The following is a 22,870-nucleotide window of genomic DNA, read 5'->3' as shown; positions in this document are numbered from 1 at the left end:
CTGCAGAGAGAAGCTTAACCCTACGCTTTATATATGTTCGCCTATCGACCCAAACTCCGGTGCGCTGCAATTCCGGCGTTCCCCATATGGCATCATGGTGACTGATTAAATTTAGCATTGCAGATCCGAAACCGTCGTGTGTGGCTAGGAACTTGTCTCAAACACAAGACGAATCAGAAACCCCGTACCACGCGTCAGAGCCCTCTCGTTTAAGTTTCAAATGATCCTTTTGGTTATTATTATTTTTGTCTCATTTATTATTATGATTTACCAAACTAATTTCCCCCCCCAGCCCAAGCTGACGGATCGCAGCCCGGCGGGGCTAACACGTCATGGCGCGCAGATCCCTCGGCGTCCGCCTTGCCTGAACTGGTTGGTTTCGCTGGCGATACACTCAATGTCTCACTCCCGAGAGTCACGCTGCAAGGACGTGCCCAATAGCATCTACTGTTGGCGAGGTTATGCACGGCGCACTGTGTTACGGTCAAGCCAACGCCTCAAAAAGAATGCGGCTATTTGTGGTTAACTGACTCGTCAATTATGTGCTAGTACTACTGACTGCTGACTGCTAACTAATGAATACCTGCACTCGCACCTCGTTACTCCAGCCGGCATCCAATCCCAGAGCACTCCATGCCCGGAAAACATCTACCGCGAGGACCTTGTCTCTATCTTTCCAGACTGTTTGCCTGGGCACTGCAAGCCCGGAGACCATTACCATGACATGGTCGTCGATATCCTTGGTCTCAAGAGCAGAATGATAAATGCCAAGTACGCCCAGAGCCTTGAGGTTGATATCAAACTGCAGCCTTCCGCTTCCGACCACTCGCACATCCGAGTTCACGATGGCGGCCACACCGGTCATCTTTCCGAGCAAGCCCAGCACAGCAACATGCGTCATCAGTGACACCATTGAGGACGATGTTGAGCAGCCGCGGCTGCCTTCAAGAGTAAACGACCGAACCGGGTAGGCAGTAAGTATCTCCCAGCCTTTGGATTCGAGCGAGACTGAGACCATGGCATGAGGCCCCGACGATGGAGTCATAATATCACTGATAATTCCTGTCGAAAATGATCGGATGACATACCGATCATGGTCACCGCTGGGAGACGACGAGTCCACGCCCGGGAAAGCTATGAGTGGAACAATAGAGGCAGTGTCTGCAGGGCTAATGTTGAACAACCCGATAATGCCACTCCCGGTGCGAGCCCAGCCGCTGTATGTTCCAATACGCAGGATATTCCCCTCATTGTAGTTGTGGTAGACGTCCAATGTCCGGCCGACTACGCTGGGACGTAGAATAGTGGAGGTACCCCTGGTCGTAGGCGCGGTGATCTGATGAATCAGTTTAACATTGTGTTGACCGGGCTTATCGGTGATATAAATAGGTCCTCCAGAGACACAACGGGCGGCAGCATGAAACGACGCGTAAGGGTGATCGGTCTGGAACATGTCCCAGTCCGGAATCACATTCAGGTGAGAAGTCAACAAGGCATTGTGCGCATTGCAGAATATATGCCATGGGTGCGAGTCTGCCACATCAGGATAGAAATCATCCGAGTTTCTTAGCAGGATGCGGGGCTTAGTTGTTGGTATGTGCGAATGAAATATATGCTGCGGGGTCATTGACATGCATGAGATGGCCCGGGTGCCAAAGTACCGCAATGATGCTATTGTCCACGCGTCCTGGTAAGACAAGATAAACCGCCGTCGGTCTTCTGCATTGTCTAACGAGTCGAGGAAAAATTGTGCGTCCGTCTTGACAGCGTCGACGCCATTTGACGTCAAAAATGAGAAAAAGTCTTCGTAGAATCGTTGGATATCGTCTGGGTCGATTGCTAGCATGGTGTCCCCGACATGACGATCTTTTTTCCTCACTTCCTTGGTTTTGTATTTCTTCACCAAATCACCATCAGGGGAAATCCCACCCCAGTAGCCCATCAGCGCATGCCAAACTCCAATATGCTCTATGCTCGGATTCTCTTGTCGGATCCTGGCTGTTGTGCTGCCTAGTCCTGCTGGGAACCCTTCACCATTGGCCTCGAAGTCTTTCCAGCCGCGGCTCCATTGCTCTTCGCCTTGCTTGTCGAGGGACTGCCAGTTATCGTCAATTATCAAATTTGAAACACTGATTCCGTGGCTCTTTAATGAGTCAAGAGCGTGAAGGATTTTGTCCTCGGTCAATTTCGGGCCCAACCCGTTCCATGTACAATATGTAAGACCTTCGTACCAATCAGCCAGCCACTGTGTCCTTACATCCTTTTCCACCACGACGACATCGTCGCCGATAGGAGAATCTGGCTCCGGGGGCGTATCTGAAATTATTGGCAAAGCAACTTCGGTGGTGAAGCCGCGGGCAACTTTCCGGGCTTCATATATTAATGCCGATATGCAGACCTCAAAGTCCTCCCCAACAGAGGCAAGTACTTCGAATTTTGCTTCTTCACTATTATCATTTCTCGCGTCGACTATAATCTCGCCATTGTCGCCGGATCGGAATACCGTCAAGACGTTGCTGATCCCGGAGACACCCAGCAGAACTAAGTTGAGGCCGTCGGATCTGAGAAAGGAGCACAAAACGGCGTCTTCATTCGTTTGAAATTTGGCTTGGCCGTGTCTAGGACCAAGCCATGGAGTCCATACACGAACCAGACAGAAGTGGCGCAGATATAGTTTTGGAAGGCCAAGTGTCAAATTCTTCCTCCCTGAGGTCTCACCCTCTGCAGCTGGCACTTTTCCAGCAATGCTCCAAAGTAGTGAACCCGGTGCCTCACTTTTTCTTGCTTCGACGTCTATTTCGCTTGACAAGTTCTCTATGTATTCACTGATCTCGTCCCTTGGTGTCTTTTCAGATGTGGTCCCAGTTTCTGTTGAGTCCAGAGGAAGTGACAAAGGCTTCAAAATCCGGCCTTTTGGTCCCCATACCAACTCCCCGTCCTTGACATATCTTCGTTGACTAGCCCAGTGCCAATCGGCATCATTGCCCGTCTTGTATCGGATCGTAAAATTAGCCTTTCCTGCAGTCGGCGGAAGTTCGATCTCGGAAGAGAATGTGTAGTGATGGAATGCTCGCGAGATACGGTGCTCCCCGATTATGGTCGTGGTATTTTCCGGCTCGCATTTCACTAGAGGTAGAGCAACCCAGTTGGCATTGTCCAGGATGTTATGCCATATATCAACCTTCCAGTCTTGTTCTAGAAAAGATGTACTTGAAGAAAGCACAACGGTAAACCGGAGCTATTTCAAACTCGATAATGGTTATCAACAGGTTTGCGCAACTGGGACCATTGCCTTGGGAGCCAACCTTGTCTTGGTCTGGGCAAGTAGACGACTTGCGCGGTCTCTTGACACATGTCACCTCCGCCAGTGGCGGGTAAGAAACCAGGCGGGCAAAAAGGCTCATCTGCGATGGCCGAGCATACAGGGTTTTTGTCGTCGACTGTCGAGCGACTGGTGATGATGGGCGCGAGACTGCAACAATGTCGGAAACAGACATGGCGGGAAGTTTTTTTTTTCTTGTACAGGTCGTTGTAGAAGGACACCACATGTACAACTTCCAACTCACACTAGCGGCAGCTCATAGCGAACAAGCATGTCGAGGCCCTACTGTGAGCTATTGATGGATCCAAGACGAGGTTGAAGTTGCCTCTGATGATGCGTGATGAGCTGTGGTGGAGACCTCCTCACGCGGGCCGTGTTCCCATTGGTGGTGGCTTATCGGCGACTCCACCGCTACGATAAACGATCAACAATGGATCATCTCTATTATTGTTGTCTAACACTGTTCGGATATTTGGATACATCTCTCAGTTCTACTGTAATCTCTTCAATAATCCCTGATCTGTATAGCAGGGGTCAATACAGAAAAGTATTTCTGTACCGGACTTTCCTATCAACGGGAATTCTCCACCGTCATAATCAGCCCACTCCGAGTTGTATATTTCTCTCCGCTAATATCCTCTGGTAGCAGCGCAGCATCACCATTCGCCACCAACGCCTCTGCCAATGTACACCTTCCAGTCTCCTCAAACCCCAGTTTCTGGTACAGGCCCACCGTCGCATGATTGTCGGGCTTCACCATGAGCCTCACGCGCACCACAGACGGACGCTTGCGATACACCCGCAGATAATCCAGAGCTTCCTGGCAGAGTTTACGACCGAGCCCCTGACCACGGTGCTCTGGATGTGTGAAAAGACTGAGCATCTGCCATCGCTCTTCCTCGAACTCGCCTCTTCCGCTTGGCTTCTGCCCAGACTCTGCCGGCAAAGCAAATTCCTCGCTGCTTAGTGGCCCCCTGAGAGTCAATTGGGCAACCCACGTGGCTGGCGCAGTTGGCGTGGTCGTAAACTGCTGCTTCTCACCGTTTAGCACAGGTGTCGCGCTACATGCAAATGTCTCTGTTTTGTCGGATGTAAGGCGAGCTGCCCACTCGGTATTCAGTAGCGCTGATTCGATCTCCAAGGTTGATGAAAATGAGCCCGGTGCGATTTTGAGTGCTTGTAGGCGTAGATTTTTGTATTTCTCGACGGATGCTTTGAGGTTGCTGTCCTTGGAGATGCGAAAGAATGAATAGTGAAATTTTTGACCCATTTTGAAGTTCTGCTAGATAGCACTTGAGAACCAATGGTTGTCAAATCTTGATATATATAAAAAATGCTATCCTGAAGATTTATAAGTATGTCAATTGATCAATGGATGCCAACTTATGGGAACCCCGTTAGTTAAATAGAACACTTGCAACCCCCTCATTCATAAAAACGAATGACAAGGCCCAGATAAATGAGATAGTAATCAAAAAATACCAAAAAGGCAAGTTCATGCAAAGCACAGCCTCGGCCCCACTCTGAGTATGCCCAAATTATGAACATCAATTAGATTGATCAACATTGAAACTCATTGCATGTGAACAGAATACTACTGCTCACAAGATATCAATTGATGTATTTTCTATAGGGGTAGGTTCACATGTTGAGTTGAGATCTAAATGAGAGAGGACATGGTCTGATTTGCGAGTAGTCGAAGAAAGAACAATATTGACAACATTTAATTCAATGACACGAATGAATAATAAGCCTCACGATATCTACGAAAATATAACTTCCTCCAACGTTTTTCTCTCACCGCTTTCCTCCACCAACGACCGAAACACACCACCCTCAATCCCCATCAACTCTCTCGGGGCTCCAAACTCCACCACCTTGCCGGCATCCATGACCAAGATCCGATCGAAATCGGCAATTGTACTTAGCCTATGCGCGATAACTAGGAGAGTAGTTGCATTGCGACCAAACTCAGACCTAATCGAACGCTGAATAAGCGTGTCGGTATCCATGTCAACTGCCGACGTGGCCTCGTCGAGGACCATGATCTTGGGCCGTGAGACGATGGCGCGAGCAAGACAGAGAAGTTGGCGCTGGCCTTGGGACAGGTTTAGACCGCCCTCGGAGACCGGCGAATACAGGGATTCGAAAATGTTGGCATTTGTGTTGTCTTGAATTGCGGTTCCGCTGCTACTGCTGACTGGCGTGCTTGATCCTGTTGAAGAATCGCCTTCAGATGTCTCAGTTCTAGTCATCAGCTGCACCCTCTCTAAAGCTGTGTACAACTCATCATCAGAGTGTTCAGAAAACGGGTCCAAGTTGGAACGAATGGATCCCGAGAACAAGACTGGATCTTGAGGAATGATTGCCAACCGACTACGTAGATCATGTAGCTTTATTGTTGAGACATCAATACCGTCGATAATAATGCGTCCTTGGCGTGCTTCCAAGAACCGGAACAGAGCCAGGGTAAGAGAAGATTTTCCAGCGCCCGTTCGGCCGACAACACCGACTCGTTGGTTTTGTTCCACACGGAAATTGAGGCCTTTGAGTACCGGTGGCAGATCTGGTGCATATGCGACAACAAGATCCTCCACCTCAATGTTGCCCTCTGCGGGCCAAGCTGCAGGTGCATCCTTACCCTCTTGATCTTCTATCTCAATATTCGAGTATTCAACCACACGCTCGGCTGCATTCATTTCCAGCTCGAGATCTGCATAGTGGCGGAGAGTCCATTCAATAATGTCCGTGTATTGCAGAGCAAAGCTGAGCGCAAACCCAGCGAGGGACGCCGATATCCCGCCCATGGAAACAATTAGCATGGCACTGACCATAGAAAAGGTCGCACCAATGACATTCATGTGGAAACTTAACCAGTAGTTAAATAACCAGAGATGATACCAAGCTTGCATGTGGCGGTCGATGAGGTTGTGCATCCGATGAATATAGGTATCCTTCTTTGTAAATGCGCGAATAGTTCCTAGTCCTACTAGTGCAGAGCCGAATTGTTCGAGAATCGGGCTTTTGGCGTTGCTTTCTAAACGTTTAATCTCTCGAGCACCAGTGAGATATAGACTAGCAAAGTAAAGATAAGCTAAAAATAGCACAAAAGCGAAAATGATCAACCACGGCGAAACGAGAGCGCCAGCAACAACGATGCCACAGACTTCAAGGACATGGTTTGCGACGGAGCTGATACTGTAACCCAGACTGTTATCGAGTAGACGGAAATCAGATGTGAACCGATTCAAGATTCGACCAAGAGGAACTGTATCAAGCCAGCGTAATGGTGCTCGAAGGACGGCATAGGCCAACTGGTTAAAAAGGCTTCTCGACGCGCGAAGTGACGCATAGAAGACGCAAAAATACCGAAGCGAGCCGATGACACATGCAAGAACTGACAGAAGCACATAAATACTAAGATAAAACATAAGACTGTCATCTTGTACAGTGGTTGCAAGCTGGGATGTTGTGTTTGACGATATCACCTGCTGATGAATAGGCTGTTTAATGGTGATTGGGTATTGACTTTCCTGGGACTGAGAATGCGCAGTCCACATATTAAGCCACCAGGACTGATTCATCGTCAGCAATAAAAACATAAAAATAGGACTCTCTGAAAAACTAACCCTTCCAACAGTAATTACTTGGTAAGCAATGCAAACAGCGAAGCCTGCTAACCAGAGCGGGGTATTGCCTCCAGTCTTAAAGTATCTTGCGTAGATCTCTTTTTTGATAGATCCAGTGGAACGGCCTTCATCCTCCATAAACTTCTTAGGAATCGGCTTTCTGTCCATATCGTTGCCTGTATTGCCTGTAGGCTCGACTTGTGGGTGATGTGCTGAGAGCTTCCGTTTGGGCGCAGCCTCTTTTACAGGGGAAGAGCCATCCACCTCTATTACTGTTTCACTAGAGGGCTCTTCTCCCTCGTTATCCGACAGCAAGAGAGATGCCAATGAATCCGACTTTTTCAATTCCTCGATCGTTCCGCAACGAGCGCCATCCTCTTCCATGAAAACCGCATAATCCGTTCGTGGAAGGCATAGGCCCACATGATGAGTGACCAGAATACGGGTCCGACCTTGGCCAAGTTCTCCGGTCAGAGCCTGCTCAAAAAGATGCCTTCCAGTATGTGCGTCAACTGCACTGAATATGTCGTCCATCACCAGTATAGAAGCGCGCGAGTATAGCGCTCTGGCAAATGAAACCCTCCATTTCTGACCGCCACTCAAATTAATACCGTTGGCACCAATATCTGTCAAGTCACCATCGGTAAGCATATCCAGATCCTTTTTCAGGGCACAGGCGGAAAGAACCATATCGTATCTAGTGGCATCGTGAGGAAGATCAAAGAGAATATTCTGTCGAACGCTGGCATTTTCAATCCATGGCGTCTGCGAAACATACGCGATGGCAGAGTCAATGAGCCAATTAGAGCTGTTAGCTAGCTTGTCATGTCTTTCTTCAATTGGCGGAGGCTGTGGAACCCTGACAGTACCATCGAGAATGTCAGCTTCTCCGAGGATCGTAGCTAGTAACAAACTCTTGCCCGACCCTGTTTTGCCAGAGACCACTGTCAGGCCCTTGTCTGGAAAGCTCATGTTTAGGTTTCGCAGCATGAATCGCTCCTCGGTGGACGTTTCCTCGTCATCAACTGGCCATGCAACACTGGCCTTTTCAAAAGCTATCGTTTCGGATGGGACAGTGACTTGGCCTTTTTCTGGGGCGTCTAGGTGCTTGTCAATTCGACCCATACTAACCCAAGCTTCTACAAAATCGGATATAAGTTCCGGAAGAACAGCAAACGACACTTCAAGTGTCTCGAACACAGACATAGCGGTGAAAGCGACAGAGGCTGTGAGTTTCCCATTAATACTTGCGTAGACAGCAAGCGAAACAGCTGAAAGCATGATAGGACCTAATAACCAGATGGTTGTGAGGCCAATATCATAAGCAAGTACCCTCCACTGTGCACCTAGCTCTCGCTCTCGAACTTCTGACACTTTTTGCTGCCACGATGATTCCGCGGCCGAAAATTTGATCTGGCGAATTCCTTGCAGAACCTCGGTCAGAACAGCGACCTTCTGGTCGCGGTACTTCATCAAAGATGTCTGAGCGTTCGCAACCTTTTTGGCAGTGTAAACGTTGACTGGCAGAACGATCACGGCTATTGAGAGACCAGAAAATGTGGCCTTCCAGCCCAGAAGATTAACCAGAAAAGTGCAAGCAATGGCCAGCTCGAGCATGGAAGCCACCAGCAAATGGTTGTATTGGACTGCATCTGAAATAACATCGGCATCAACAACGACGAGGTTGATAATGCTTTGTCGAGTTTTCCCTAAACCTGTGTCATTTTCTTCATCCGAATCAGCTTCACTAGTGGCGTCGGTATCCGAATCTTTGTCAGTTGTATCATCTGGTGTGGAATTGGGCTTTTCCGCCCCTTTGACATCTTTCCGACGCATTGCCTTGGCAAATACAAATGCAGCAAGTTGTTGCTTTATTGGCATGGCGAGTTTTGTATAGACGACCCAGTAAAGATAACAATTAAGGGAGGAGGCGGTCATTTCAAAGACACCCAAACTAATGACCCACTGCCACGTCCTCCACTTGACTTCTTGCCCAAGTTCACGATCCTCAAGGGACTTTAATAGACCAAATAGTGCTATTTGAGGGCTAAACTGAGCAAAAGAGTAAATCAATGTCAGAAAGTATTGCAAGAGAATAGTCGGCCAGTATGCTTTGAGCAGTAGCTTCCACAGTGGCAACGACCCTCTACTGGCCTCGAAATTGGCGTGCAAGTCTTTTGACCTCAGAGTGGTATCGATAAAGTTCAAGTCATCGATTTCGAGGCCCCGGTTGCGGATGGCGAACTGTAGAAGCCGATCTGCCCACCCAAAGGTAACCCTGTGTAATAACGGACTGGAATATTGACGGTCCACCAGTTTGTCCTGGAAGAAGACATCTGGTCGACGTGGGACCAAAAGATAGACGATACTAAGAGCCAATCCCACAACTGACTGGGCTAGAAGTAGTCCGAGGTACGTGGAGTCAAAATATTGTTTCTTTTCGGATATCGTCAATACGAAGAAAAGCTCTAGGGCTGGGGTGGCCACGGTTGCAAAGGTGGCGAGGAATCCGAAGACAGAAAGCCCAAATGTGTTGAGGGGCGAGCACTCCAACAGCATTGCTATGGCATTGAGACCAAGAAGAGCCTAGACAGACTATATGTTAACATGTTTTCCCTCTCACTGGTAGGCATTCGATCTCACCCAAGCGGCAGCCCCTAACCAGCTTTCGATTCGAAGGTTCTGTGATCCCAGAGATCCAGAAGTACCGAGGACGGCGATTGACAGGGAGATTCCAATCCCAGCGACGGTCAGCAGCGTGGTCCCATACAACAACCACCGGAGGGTTGCCGTGTAGTCCTTGAGAGACTGCTTGGTTGCAACGCCATCTTCGTCTTCGTACAAGTCGTGCTGTGAGATCTGCGTGCGGTTCACATGTAGCAGGCGACGCCCAATGGACCCAATGGCTCTGGTGTTCAGTAGGGCCACAATAGCTAGCCCTGCCGAGGCGATGGCCAAGGAACTGGGAGGATCTAACATTTCTTCGTTGAATTTGTGAGTTGGCGGAAACGGGATAGAGCCGCCGAACGCACATCACGGCGATGGCATATTAATAACAATTGGCTTCGCAAGCTCGAGCCAAGCGCTACAAACAGGCTAGGCCACCCTAACTCAAGCGAAAATCAGCAGTGTCAATGGTCTTCGTCGTTCCGTTCATCCCGGAGGCTCTTGTCTCCATCAGCCGCTGCTTGAGCCAACGGGTAGCGACGATCCGGCCTGGCGCTAAGCCCGATCGAGACGCCGCGTTCCCCTCAAGACCAAATTGTTGTTGAATGAGTAATAATGATTAACATTAACATTGATGCTGCCTAGAGTTCGAGACTGCAGGATCCCAGCTTGCCGCTATAGAGTAATCTATACGGATTACTCGGAGTATTTGCACTGCTGACAAGCATTGCAACGGCGCAATTCGCTATTGCAGATTCTTCCTCCAGCTGGTTCTATGATTCATCCCTTTTACACCCCGGACAGCGTGGTTGCTACGTCTTCTCAGATTTGATATGAAACGGAGTCACTCATTCACGTCTGATGAGCCAAATGTGAGCGTTCCCATAAGCAGCCTCGCCAGCTTAAGTGCTCCGGTGTCTCCGCCGCGAAGAAGATTCGCCGATACTCGACGTGCGCAAACCCTCACCGAAAACAGTCACGACGGCGTGGAATCGCCGAGTCTTGCCGCCGTTGAAGCTGGGAAAATCGAGGTAGATGACCATGTGAAGCTGTTTTCAACAAGACTGGCCCAAGCCTCAAGACCAGAATCTCCTCTCGGCACATATCCCAGACTATCAGTCAAGGACTGGGTCGACCTATATTTGAGAAACCAGAATGCCAATGGCCACCACTTTGTGATCCACCAGCATGATCACCCCATTGCAGGGCCCCACTATGACCTGCGGCTTCAGTTCTCCGAATCGAGCTCATTGAGCTGGGCAATCATGTATGGTCTTCCTGGAGACCCAAACAGTCGACGGCTAAACCGCAATGCCACGGAGACAAGAGTCCATTGCCTTTGGGTACGTTTCTGTGTGTTCACGATGATTTCATCATCGCTGACCATCGCTAGAATCATCTGATCGAAACGGGGTCGACCAAGACAGGCAGTATGATTATCTGGGATACCGGGGAATATGAGGTATTGCCATACTATCCGGAAACGAACCCCCCTGAGACGGACGATTCAGCTTCAGATGCATCACAACTGTCATCTAACCCGGCTGTAGCTCCGCTGTCGGAAAGCGTGAAGCTCAAGGACGCCTTTCAAAATGTAATTTGCCCAAGAATACTGTAACCTGCATACATGCTGATATTGATGAGCGCAAAATCCGCTTGCGTTTACATGGGTCACGTCTACCAAAGAATTATACAATATCACTACGCCTCTCGTCGGAGAATGATAATGAAGCTCGGGCAAGACCTATTACAAAGAAACGAAGACGACGTACACAGCTCTCTCGCACAAAAGCAAACCGAACACCCTCTCCATCTCGTTCTCCATCTCCGGAGACTCAGGCTGCTCGGCCAATACCACACGTCTTGGCATCTGAAGAGAAAAACGAAGACGGTATAGACGAAGGACATTCAGCCTCCGCTCCAGACTCAGAGTCTGCCGATGCCAAAACAAGGCTGACCAATGCATATCCTGGGGCGACTAATTCGGTGGGATCAATCCATCAACGCAGATGGTTCGTATCTCTCGACCGCCTAAATAGTGGATTCGTTCAAGATAAGATGGAAAAGGCGTGGAAACGAGCGGATAACTCAGGAGATTTACTGGGCTTCGAAGCTTTCTACGTTCGAGGACCTGAGGCTGAGCGAAGCGTGGTTACCGGAAGAGCTGGACACGAAGTACTCGAAGATGAACATGCAACTGGCTTCGTACCAAGACGTGGATGGAGACCTATTCTCAACTAATCACGATACCAGTGGATATGTTTTGTACAGTTTTCTACTTTCTGGACCTCAATTTGAACATTCTTCACCAAGATATATATACGCTATTCATGTCTAAATATTTAACAATCAGAAACAGACGCGAAAACGCATTATTCCGAAGATGAAACATTACCAATGTCCCTGCTACTTAACTGGTACGCTCTGGGGGTTGTGAAAGACATCCTGAGGATCGACTGCGGCCTTGATCTGAATGAGCCGCTCAAGGTTACTGCCCCAGTATTCGTCTTGCGGGTTGGCCAACTCGGGATCGACATAGCCCGCGTAAGCACCATAGGGTGGGTTGGGCATCTTGGTTATGAAGATATCGTTGATATCGTTCAAGAAGGTTTTCGTTGTTGCGGAAACTGGGCCGAGAAGATCGATGGCATATGTTTGGATCCAGAACAAAGCATCACGGTGGAAGTAGGCTGATGAATCTACGGGTGGATCGCTGATTTTACCGCCCTCAAGATCGAGGAAGATCACCCATGTCAATGTGCCCTTGTCTGCGGTGTCTAGGTACTCAAAGAAGTCATCAACGACATCATCCGGTATGAGAGTTTTATTGGTGAAAGGCAACGATTTGGCATAGAAATGCACCGGAAGCCCACCGCCGACATCCTCCACGGCGTCGACGGCCCAATAACCAACCAGCCCAAGCCAGTCGTTGAATACAGTGGTGTTGAATCCTTGGTTGGCGGGAAACTTGCTCTCGAGCTGGAAGGCGTCGAATTCTGTTTTTGTGCCGAAGTAAGTGCCTTGGATAAGAAGAATTCCCTCTGTGAGAATCACGTTGCTGGCAAACTCTCTCGGCAAATCGGGATCGGATATCAATTTTTGCCATGCCTTGAAAGTATCGGCTCGCGAAGCTGTGTCCCCGAGGTTGAAAAGGAGCTGGTACTGAACTGCCTCTCCTGGTGCTGGTTGCGTACGGAAAGTGAAGTCAGTCACGATGCCGAAACTCGCACCCGCTCCTTGAATGGCAAAGAAGAGGTCCGAGTTTTCTGTAGCCGAAGCTGTCACGATGCTCGAATTTGCCAACACGACCTGGGCCGACTCAATCTGATCTAATGCTGATCCCCACATCCGCGATGCTGGACCAAGCCCCCCTATGGTCGCGTGACCCCCTATTCCGATTTGTGGACCGGTGCCGTGAGCCATTGCTCGACCGACTGAATCAAGTTTGTTAGTTACATCTGCGAGCAGAGTTCCGGCGCCGATTGTAGCGTAATGCGTCGTGGGATCGTACGAGAACTGCTGGAAGTTTTGCATGTCGACGACGATGGCGCCGTCTACGCCTCCAATCCCTAAACTTACGTATCAGCATTTGTCCATGCTGGAGGGGTTCCCGGATAACAAAAGAGATATACCGTAATTTGCATAGCTGTGACCACCGCTTCTGGCCTGGACCTTGATATCTGCTTCCGCAGCGCAACTAACAATATTGGCGATCTGTTGGATCGTTTCGGGAAACGTGACAGCAGCCGGAGTCACCGGATGATCCAGATTATACGGCTTCACGTCGAGTTGTTGGTATAAAAGTGTGGTTGGAAATGTGGCCAGCAAAATATTGCCGCCCACCGCATCTAGCAAGCACTGTTGGACGGCGAGACTCATAATTGCGTTTGCCGTTCAGGCTCCGTTGGGATGTCGAAACTCGGTCCTTTGGTCGGAGTTGCAGGCGAGAATAAACAGAGGGCGAACAAAAGTTTATGAGTGTGGAGTATGGGGGAAGATAAACTTTGACCAGGGTCGTACAAGCTCGTAATCACTGCTATGATGATGGTCACGCCGCACACAAAGTGTACTCATCACATTATTTCCCGAGTGCAACTGGCGTTTCCTATTTAGGCAATCTTCACTCTGCTAGCTGTGAACTAACACCACGTTTGGCGGGCCGAAGCTATTAGTCCCGGAGCTAATGGGTAGCAGATCGCATATCGCAGTACCGGAAATCAAACACAACTAGAACTGGCGTTCGTACTAGCTTGCACCGGTGGATCGGGCTGGCTGGGCTTTTATTGAACGCCGGCATTTGTCCAGGACTGTGCATTCCGCGGCTTTTGCTAGCTCCTCGCACAAGCTTACGAGCTGGTCTCGGTGCCCAATGATAAGATGCATGCTGGTACCCGAGTCAGCAAGCCTCGTGCAGGAGGATCCAGAGGGCATCCAATCCAGTGCCGATTTGGTGTGAAGAAAAATTCCAAAGAATGTGTCTGCTATCCAGTATCCACAGGTGAAGGACTGCCGGAATGCGCCTAGCGAAAGCCACAACGGAAAAAGACCGTCACCTGCGTCTTGAGACGCTGGCTGGATTCCTCGAGGGTTTGTTTGGTTCTTCTGACACGCCGAGTACCACGTTATGCATGCCTATCACAGTGATGGCCGCCGATCGGTCACACAGCAGGCGACCAGACCCAGCAATTATTGTTATATTATTATTAATGGTTATTAAATACTAACTACTGAAGTTGTTATAACTTGGACATTTTGTATTATTATTAGTAAACTCCCTGCCGGTATTTTTTTCTACACTTTTGGTCAGCGATGGCTGGGGTTTCGTCTGTATAGACAGGCCAATATCCTCAACACACGCTGTTTTTTTCGTTTCTTTTCTTTTAAAGTCAATTTTTGCGTCTAGGGTTGATGCACTTGCAACCCTGTTTGGATTGTGCATCGCAGTATACATGTACAGAGGCACGTGGACTTTGTCTCATGACTGGTAATCAATCGGGTTGGATGATCGGATAACTCTAACCCTAATTTGATATTTCCCGTATGAAACGGAGTCGTACGACTGGATATCACTCGGTCTAGTCAATGGATAGGATTAATATAACAATAAGAAGAAAGGAGAATCTGACGCGAAAGCTGTTCTACTAAAATACACGTATAACCTTATACAATGCCGGGCGTTTGTCCAGCTGCTAGACGATACTGGTCAAACCCGTTCAGTTATGTTGATGGCCGCCCGGCACCCAGAGCGAATTATGTTCACCAAAGGATCATAAGGCTTCGCCTCCTTTGCGTTGTTCTCGACGGCATGATCTAGATGCTCAAGCTCTTCGTCACGCGTCTTCCTGAGTAATGCTAGCAGGTCCTTGAGCTCATCATCGACTTCCTCGCCGCGCTGCTCGGCTTCCTTTAACCACCCAAGCATTGTACTAATCTGATCATTATAATGCGAGCCAATCTCCGTCTCGACCGCTTCTGTGCACGCCATTGCTGCCTCGCGCCCCATGACTGCCGTCGACCAACCAAGAAATGTAGCTGCCACTTCCCAGACCGGGTACATGGCCGTCGGACGAATCTGGTGCTTTGCCACTAGATGGTTGAAGTTTGCAAAGTGCTCCGCTTCCTGATCGTACATGTGTTTCATCAATGGTCGTAGATGGGGGTGTGACCGCACCACTGGTGATTTCTGCGCCGCATAGATCAGCGTCGCGGCTAGCTCGCCAGCTTGGTTGACGCGAAGCGCGCTGTCGAGGTATTCTCGTTGCTGTTTCGTGAGCACATATCGCGGTTTTGATGACTTGCTGTTGTGCTTTTGCTTTTCTTGCGTGGACGCATTGTTCTCGTCGGTCTCATTCTTGGACCTGGAAAAGAAGTTGCGGCGAGCAGGGCGGAGGGCGGATGGGGCTAGGAAGTCGAGGAAAAGCGGCGAGTCGAGTCTTCGGATGGCTTTGGATGATCTCGAGGCATGGCTGCGAATGGCACAAAACGCTGCCATAGTTGAGTTGGGCTACAATTAATCGTTCTGGTCAAAGACAAGACAAGACAAGAGTGAAGGTCGGCCATGCGCGCGCGCGGGCAAAGTCGCGGCACTAGCGGCTTGGCGGCCGGCGACGTTTCGGGGTCGCGGCGACATCGAGAACAACTTCTTCTTTCTCCCTGACATGTCGCAAACTCGACTCCCAACTCCAGCACAACCTCATACGGAATCTCATCAACATATACACGCCATCTAGTCTCTATTTGCTTTCTCGTATCTCTGACAGTTGGCTTTGTTTCCACCATCTGAATTCATTATCATCAGCACTGGCCCTAGAATCCTGACACCTTCGCCTTTCACTGCGACTTCCTCCGCGCGCACCTTCTGCGCTGCCGCTGTGTCTGGGGAAACCCCCGGCCTTCTATTTCTTTCTTAGCTGGAAACTATGGCCAGCCTGGACGATGACTTGCTGGCTTTGGCGGGAGACTCCTCTGACGAGGAGGGTGCTTCCTCCCCACAGCCCAAGCCCGCCTCTGTCTCGCCCCGACCCTCCTCTTCCTCTTCACGAGACATCAAAAAGTCCCCTCAGCAATCCAGCGACATGGCCCGCAAAGGTCTCGCCAAGGCCGTGAAGCAGGCAAAACCGGTTAAACGATTAAGAAAGGCAAAGAAAGAAGAGTCTGGCGATGAAGGCGAATTGTGAGCTATCTGGTGTCCCTCCTCCGTTGAGAAAATGATTCCTAACCCCCGTTGCTTAAATTCAGGTCAGCAGCCGACTCTCAGGCCTCTGATGCCTCTGCTGCTATGGAGGAGTCTGACACTGACGAACCCCTGCGAGTCGATGGAGATGGGCCGATCTTTCCGTACGATAAATTATATTACTCTTCGAAGGACAAGCAGGAGATCATGGCCCTCCCTGAAATCGAGCGCGAGCAAATTTTGTCTGAGCGTTCCCAGCAAGTCGATCGTCACAATCAAGACGTGGTGCTTCGTCGGCTGCTAGCCTCTCGTGAACGTGAACATGCTCGCTCCGAATCCAAAGCCAAACGCAAAGCTGGTGCTGCTGAACTGGAAGATGGCCATCGCAAAAGTTCTCGCCAGAAGACCACGTTGGGTGGACGCAAAGTCGGCGAAGCATCGGACGCCATCGAAGCCTACAAGCGCCAGCGTGAACAGAAAGGCAAGCGCGATGAGCAACGCCGTCGTGACGCTGATTCTCGACCTACTCGAGCCCGAAGTTCTTCTCACGAAGAGGGTGCATACTCCGATGTGGATGCTGAGGGTGACAGCGAACTGGAATATGACAACCGCGCCGACCGTAGCCCATCTGGCCCACCACCACCCAAAGATGACCCTCCTGCAGACTTCAAAGATATCCAACGAGCTCGCGTCGGCCGCAGCAATTTCGCCCAAGTCTGCTTTCACCCTACCTTTGCACAATCTCTTACTGGCTGCTTTTCGCGAGTCAACATTGGTCCCAATGAGGAGACGGGCCAAAACTCCTATCGCGTTTGTATCATCAAGAGTAAGCTCACTGTGCTTTGTCAATATCTACCGTTGTCTAATTTTCTTCCAGAATTCTCACAAGGACGGCCCTATACTATTGAAGGAGCCAATGGTCGTAGCTACGTCACAGATTCCTATGCCGTTCTAGCACACGGCCAGGCGGAAAAACCGTTTCCATTTATCCAGTGCTCTGACTCTCCTTTCACCGAGGTTTGTACTATTCTTCATGATGACCGAATTCATGCTTACTAGTGTACAAGGCCGAGTTCAACCGCTGGCGTCAGACCATGGCAGCGCAAGATTGCAAGATGCCAACCAAATCTATGTTGAACAACAAAGTCGGAGATATCAACCAACTAATCAACTACAAATTTAGCGCCGAGGAACTGGAAGAGAAGCTACGCAAACAGGGAACTGGCAATGCGAACGACAAGTTATTCAAACGTTATGAATTAGAACGACAATTGAATGAAGCCATCGCTCAAGGCAACGATGAAGAGATAAACCGTCTACAGGTCCAGCTTGCCAAAGAGTCTACTTCGAAGCCTGGGCTTCATAAACCTCGTCCAGAGAAACAAGAATCTCGGGAGCTACGCCTTGCTGACTTGAACCGCCGTAACCAACGACTCAACAGTGAGAATGTACGACGTGCGCAGCTGGAAGAGCGTCGGTTGAATCGCGAGAAAGCGGCGGCAGTTGCAAGGGGAGAAGCCACAGCAGATCCTTTTTCTCGCGTCAGAACTCTTGCCAAGACCCATCACGATGTCAATACACCAAGAGGTACGCCCAAGAAAGACGACGCTGTCAATGGTGCCAATGGTTCCGCGACCCCCGCAAAAGAAACACCGGTTGCTACCGTACGCAAGGACACGACTACCGTGACTCAGTCCAAACCTAAAGGCATTGCTGTCATTCGGCACAGGAATATGGATGACGATAATATCGCTGCCTTGGACTTGGACTTGGATGCTGATCTCGATCTTGGATTTTGAGCCTGTCTCGTTCGAATCGAAGTCAGGGCGGTGGTCAACACTTACTCGCTAAAGATTGTGCTACTCGTATCTTGTCAACACTCTTTAGATTTACTTACCTCGGCTTCGCTATTTCCCATTGTACCTCTCTAGTTGTTGCTGCCGTTGGTATTGATTCAAAAAATGGCCTTTGCATGGTGGGATAGGAGTTTCTAGGTGCTGGAAGTGACTCTGTAGCATATTTAATTATTTGTATGTAGTTTGGGATCCGAAGCGCCTGGGTCAATCTGAATAGAAACAATCGCATTTGGTGTTTCTTTTAAAAACAAATCAACACAGTACGTAGATGTAATTAATTTTAATTATTGAACGCGGTCTTATCTTATCTTATCGGCAGACGCCAAGTTTTCGCGCTGATAACACGCTGATAACACGCTGATAACATCAACGCGGTCCGCAACCGCGGCGCGTCGGCCGGCCCGCATAACTGGCGTAGCCATAGCAAGGAGAGAGAGAATTACCCACACCACAACTTGACATACTACTCACCGGCTTTCACACTCAACATGGCTTGAAGGCTGACGATGGGCTCTACTCTATACAATTGAATCTTTTTTCTTAAGTCTCCAAACGCTCTACGCCTTCCAGACACACAATGTCTGCCCCCTCGACTCCGCGCTCTACGCGCAACGCGTCGCCGGATCATGAGGCTACACAGGACTCGCCAGCAGGAATCTTGACGCCAGGTCAAAAGATCAAGGCTATGCTTGCACAATTCGATAGTGGCTCGGAATCTGACGATGCTGATTCATCCACTAAGCAACAGAAACAATACCTTTTGCTTTCGAAACCACACATCAGTCCAAACAAGGGGAAGAGTGTCATCCAAGATGAAGGAGAAGACGACGACGATGAAGAAGAAGACAATGTCATTTTTGCTCCTCGAGGTCGAATGGCTGCACGCATGCAAGGCCAACAAGACGGCAAGGCAGAGCCTGAAGCAGCGTCCCCTCAGAATGAAGAGAGTGCTTATGATAGGGTAGCCAAGAGGCTACGTGCTCCCTCACACGACTCGCAGTCTGAAGAAAATGCGAACCAACCTGCAGCAGTCGATCAGTCCTCTGATGAGGATCTCCCCTCAGCACCATTCAGAAAGCGACTATTGAACAGAAAGGCCACTAAATCGAACTCGCCAGAAATCAATGATGCCCCGAGCCCAAGCTCTGCCCGATCAGAATCCCCCCTCTTCGTTGGCGAGGAAAGTGACTCTGAACAACGCCCTCAAACCAACACAGACGAAGCTAAGAACGCACGGTTTCTTGCCCTTGTCGAACAAAAGCGCAAGCAGCGCGAAGAGGCGGAACGTGTCGAAGCCGAGAAAAAGGAAGCTAGGGCCGAAAAGGCCAAACAATTCAGCTCCGATATCTTGTCTGCTGAAGACAGTGACAATGATCCTGAATCTGCACGCAAAATGACCCAGCAATCTCGCCCAGCCCGGAAAGCTAGCAAGAAAGCTATCGAAGAAATGAATAAAGAAACCCAGCGAATGAGCAGAAACATGCAGCTCGCGCACCAGGCACGAACGAAACGAAAGCTCACCAAGGAAAGCTTCCTAGCTCGCTTTGCTGTCGGTAAACAGCAGGATACTCCACCGCAGAGCGGTGGTGACCCGCCGGCATCCTCAAGCTCTGCTCCGTCGTCAGATGGTGAAGTCAAAGAGAAAACAACGCCACCTACATCTCCGATTCCACTTCTTTTTGACGACGAAGGCAAAGACTCAACCACCTTGGAACAAGCTTTGGATAAAGATTACTGTTTTCCAACGCTCGATGAGCTGAGAAGCGAAGTTGACAGCCGTCCACAACCCGTCACCGTTGAGCAGGTCAGGATACCCCAAGTGCAGACCGAGCCCGAGGCTGTTACTGCGAAGCAGACAGCACAGCGGAAAGAACTCACAAAACCACTTGTTCGTGTTCGTGTGTCGAGGGAAAAGATAGCGCAATATCAAAAAGAGGCATCCGACGACGACGATCTCGATGTCATTACATCCCCGGGCCGCTGCCGCAAGCTCGCTGCGTTTGAGAACCTTCCAGTCCGGAACGCTCAGGAGGAAAAATCCATGCTCAAGCTCAGATTGCTCGCCCATTTGACATCGCCAACCAGACGCAGCAAATCAATGACTCCGGCCGAACTCGGAGCATCCTTGCGTATGCAGGCTCGACAGCAAGCTCTCCAAGAGAGACAGGCTCGAATCGAGGAACTAAGAGCGAAAGGTATTGTTATTGAAACTGCCGAGGAGCGTGAAGCCATGGAAGCAGATGTCGAAGATCTAGTTGAGAATGCCCGGAAAGAGGCGACTGAAATTGCTCGACGTGAAAAGGCTGCTCGCGGAGAGAACCCTGATGGCGACGATAATGAAGAAGATGAAGACTTCTATGATTTTTCGGGCTCAGAAGATGAGGAGGTGGAGAACGCTGGCGACGAAGATGATGAAGGCGATGAAGGAGATATCGAAGAAGAGGACGAGGAAGGGGAGAATGTCCCTGAAAACGAAAACGGTGCCAACAAGGAGACCAGCAACTTGCTCGAGAACGAGGCCAGCGAAGCGTCAGAGTCAGAGGGCGAGCAGTCAGAGGTTGCCTCCTTGGATGATGATAACGAGGTTCGCACGCAGGGCGACCGTAGGAGACGCCAAAGACGAATTGTCAGCGATGATGAGGATGAAGAAACCGAAAAGCCGCAAGAGGTGAAAACGCCTGCCAGATCGATTGCTCCGTCGATGGGATCCGCTCAACGACCACACTTTCCAGATATGGCAGAGACATCTTCCTTTAGCATGAGTTTGACCCAAGCGTTTGCCGGAACACTAGCGGAAGAACAATCCGACGACGAGGAGGATTCTTTCAGGATAATCAAGAGCCTGCCTGATCCCGGCCTAGCTGATACCCGAAGATTTGACATGCAGTCCCAGGTGATGGTTAAGGACAGCCAAGAAGAGCGCCGGCAGTCCATCGACTTGTTTGCCGGTTACACACAACAATCTAATATCCGTGTTTCTGAATCCCCTGCGCCGTCGCAATTCCCCGAGCCAACGCAGGATGCTGGATTTGTGCTTTCTCCTTTCGATCAGACAAAAAGATTCGCGGATCCACCTACATCGACTATCGACACCGTGCTCATCTCACAGAGCGAATCACCCATTGCGCAGAGAAAACGACTTCAACGGGGGAGACCGGTTGAGCTATCGGATGAGGAAGACGACGACTTTGAGATCAAGGCCAGTGCATTTAATGTGATGAAAAAAGCATCGAAGCGCAAATCCCCAGTCAAATTCGACAAGATGAAGAGTGATGCAAAGAACCATGTCGAAGAAGCAGCCGAGGAATCCGAAGATGAATACGCCGGTCTAGGAGGTGGTAGCGATGATGATGACGGGGGAGAGAATGAGTATGATCGGGAAATGATCAACGATAGCAGTGCTGAAGTGGTGGATGCGAAACAGTTGGCCGCTCTAAATGCGTAAGCAAACCTACTTCTGGTGAAATTTTTTTGATATATATTGACTCTTCCCTAGAAACCACCAGCGTGCTGTGGATGAAAAGCAGGTTTCGAAGCTGTTGAAAGACATTACCACTGGAGCTCTCCGTCGTCGACGCGGTGATGATGATGATCTTGACCTTGATGATTCCGACGACGAGCGTATAGCTCGGCGACGGGCTAAGCAACGGGACTTTGCCAAGATGCGTCAAGCATTGTTGGCCGACGATAAAGTAAATGAGATCGCCAACAACCCCAAGAAACTTGCCTTCTTCAAGGCTCTTGAGGACCGTGATGACGACGATGACATGGACCTGGAGTTTGACTACGGAGCCACCTCCCAAGGGGAGTCCTCGCAAGACGTCCAGGTCGAGGCTGAGCCTACCGAGCCTACTACACCTCAAGACTCCCGCCAGGCCAACAAACGAAAGCGACCTCTTGAACCTTCTACTGAAGACACAACAAACCGCCCTCCACCAAATCTGCGACGAACTGCAGCATCAGTGTCGCGCAAACCTGCTTCCTTGACTGAAATTCGGGAGACATTATCTTTCTTGACCGAAACACCAGAATATGATTCTTTCCGACAAGATGCGTCTATCGAAGAGGAAATTGTTTACAACACGGACAAGGAATCCGAGGATGAAAACACATCTGAAGAGAACAAAACATCCGAAGATGGCTTCGCAATCCCACCAAACCCTCGCCGTACCCGTGGTCGTGTCGTTGACCGTCTGGCTCTGCTCCGGGCCGCATCGTCAAATTCCGCCTCGAGTGGTACAAAATCTGCATTCATGTCAAACTCATCGTCTGATGCACTGCCTAAAATTGGCTTCCGTCCTCCGCCGTTGCTTCGACGATCAACTACCGCCTCATCTGGTACATCGATCGGCTCTTCATCAAGCGGTTCTTCCGGTCGAGTGACAGCTTCCGGCAACTCGGGGGCATCAGGTACAAAGAAGGGGGCTGTCAATTACTATGCCGCAGCTCGAGAACGAGAGCGAGAGCGAGAGTTGAGGGTGAGGGAACGAGTCGGTGCGTCTAGTACCGCATCTCTCTTGAAACAGAGGGCAATGACTAGCAGTTTGGGGTCATTAACTAAAAACCAATGGGAGGAATAATATATTGTACATTTGAGCGCTTTTTTCTGCTTTTCCGCTTACCCAGGCACCTTTTTGCGGGCGATGAGGTCCCATTTAGTAAAGGATTATGAGGAGTTTATTTATTTTCAGGGATCGTGGCGTTTGGTTTATCAGTAGGATAA

The 22,870-nt window shown here is 49.8% G+C and overlaps 7 protein-coding genes across 7 annotated transcripts; 3 read left to right on the top strand and 4 right to left on the bottom strand.

Moving 5' to 3' along the window:
* Window positions 1-568: 568 nt before the first annotated feature.
* Window positions 569-4,592, bottom strand: TRUGW13939_01541 (uncharacterized protein; the record flags this gene model as incomplete). Its single annotated transcript, XM_035484741.1, has 4 exons — window positions 569-3,238; window positions 3,306-3,516; window positions 3,567-3,604; window positions 3,912-4,592. 4 exons carry the CDS (start codon window positions 4,590-4,592, stop codon window positions 569-571), a joined length of 3,600 nt encoding a protein of 1,199 aa, XP_035340634.1.
* Window positions 4,593-5,085: 493 nt separating this feature from the next.
* On the bottom strand, window positions 5,086-9,930 carry TRUGW13939_01540 (uncharacterized protein; the record flags this gene model as incomplete). Its single annotated transcript, XM_035484740.1, has 3 exons — window positions 5,086-6,897; window positions 6,952-9,537; window positions 9,595-9,930. 3 exons carry the CDS (start codon window positions 9,928-9,930, stop codon window positions 5,086-5,088), a joined length of 4,734 nt encoding a protein of 1,577 aa, XP_035340633.1.
* A 521-nt stretch (window positions 9,931-10,451) lies between these two features.
* On the top strand, window positions 10,452-11,859 carry TRUGW13939_01539 (uncharacterized protein; the record flags this gene model as incomplete). Its single annotated transcript, XM_035484739.1, has 3 exons — window positions 10,452-10,961; window positions 11,012-11,212; window positions 11,263-11,859. 3 exons carry the CDS (start codon window positions 10,452-10,454, stop codon window positions 11,857-11,859), a joined length of 1,308 nt encoding a protein of 435 aa, XP_035340632.1.
* A 165-nt stretch (window positions 11,860-12,024) lies between these two features.
* Window positions 12,025-13,497, bottom strand: TRUGW13939_01538 (uncharacterized protein; the record flags this gene model as incomplete). Its single annotated transcript, XM_035484738.1, has 2 exons — window positions 12,025-13,187; window positions 13,251-13,497. The coding sequence occupies 2 exons, from the start codon at window positions 13,495-13,497 to the stop codon at window positions 12,025-12,027; spliced, it is 1,410 nt and encodes a 469-aa protein (XP_035340631.1).
* A 1,324-nt stretch (window positions 13,498-14,821) lies between these two features.
* TRUGW13939_01537 (uncharacterized protein) lies at window positions 14,822-15,610 on the bottom strand (the record flags this gene model as incomplete). The annotated part of the gene is made up of 1 exon (XM_035484737.1): window positions 14,822-15,610. One exon carries the CDS (start codon window positions 15,608-15,610, stop codon window positions 14,822-14,824), a length of 789 nt encoding a protein of 262 aa, XP_035340630.1.
* A 427-nt stretch (window positions 15,611-16,037) lies between these two features.
* On the top strand, window positions 16,038-18,090 carry TRUGW13939_01536 (uncharacterized protein; the record flags this gene model as incomplete). The annotated part of the gene is made up of 4 exons (XM_035484736.1): window positions 16,038-16,291; window positions 16,357-17,117; window positions 17,169-17,308; window positions 17,359-18,090. The coding sequence occupies 4 exons, from the start codon at window positions 16,038-16,040 to the stop codon at window positions 18,088-18,090; spliced, it is 1,887 nt and encodes a 628-aa protein (XP_035340629.1).
* Window positions 18,091-18,724: 634 nt separating this feature from the next.
* On the top strand, window positions 18,725-22,727 carry TRUGW13939_01535 (uncharacterized protein; the record flags this gene model as incomplete). The annotated part of the gene is made up of 2 exons (XM_035484735.1): window positions 18,725-21,588; window positions 21,644-22,727. The coding sequence occupies 2 exons, from the start codon at window positions 18,725-18,727 to the stop codon at window positions 22,725-22,727; spliced, it is 3,948 nt and encodes a 1,315-aa protein (XP_035340628.1).
* Window positions 22,728-22,870: the final 143 nt, after the last annotated feature.

The sequence above is a fragment of the Talaromyces rugulosus genome, chromosome I (genome assembly GCF_013368755.1).
Source record: "Talaromyces rugulosus chromosome I, complete sequence".
NCBI classification, from domain to species: Eukaryota; Fungi; Ascomycota; class Eurotiomycetes; order Eurotiales; family Trichocomaceae; genus Talaromyces; species Talaromyces rugulosus.
The sequence above is the reverse complement of the archived record's forward strand: the minus strand, read 5'-3'. Positions and strand labels throughout refer to the sequence as shown.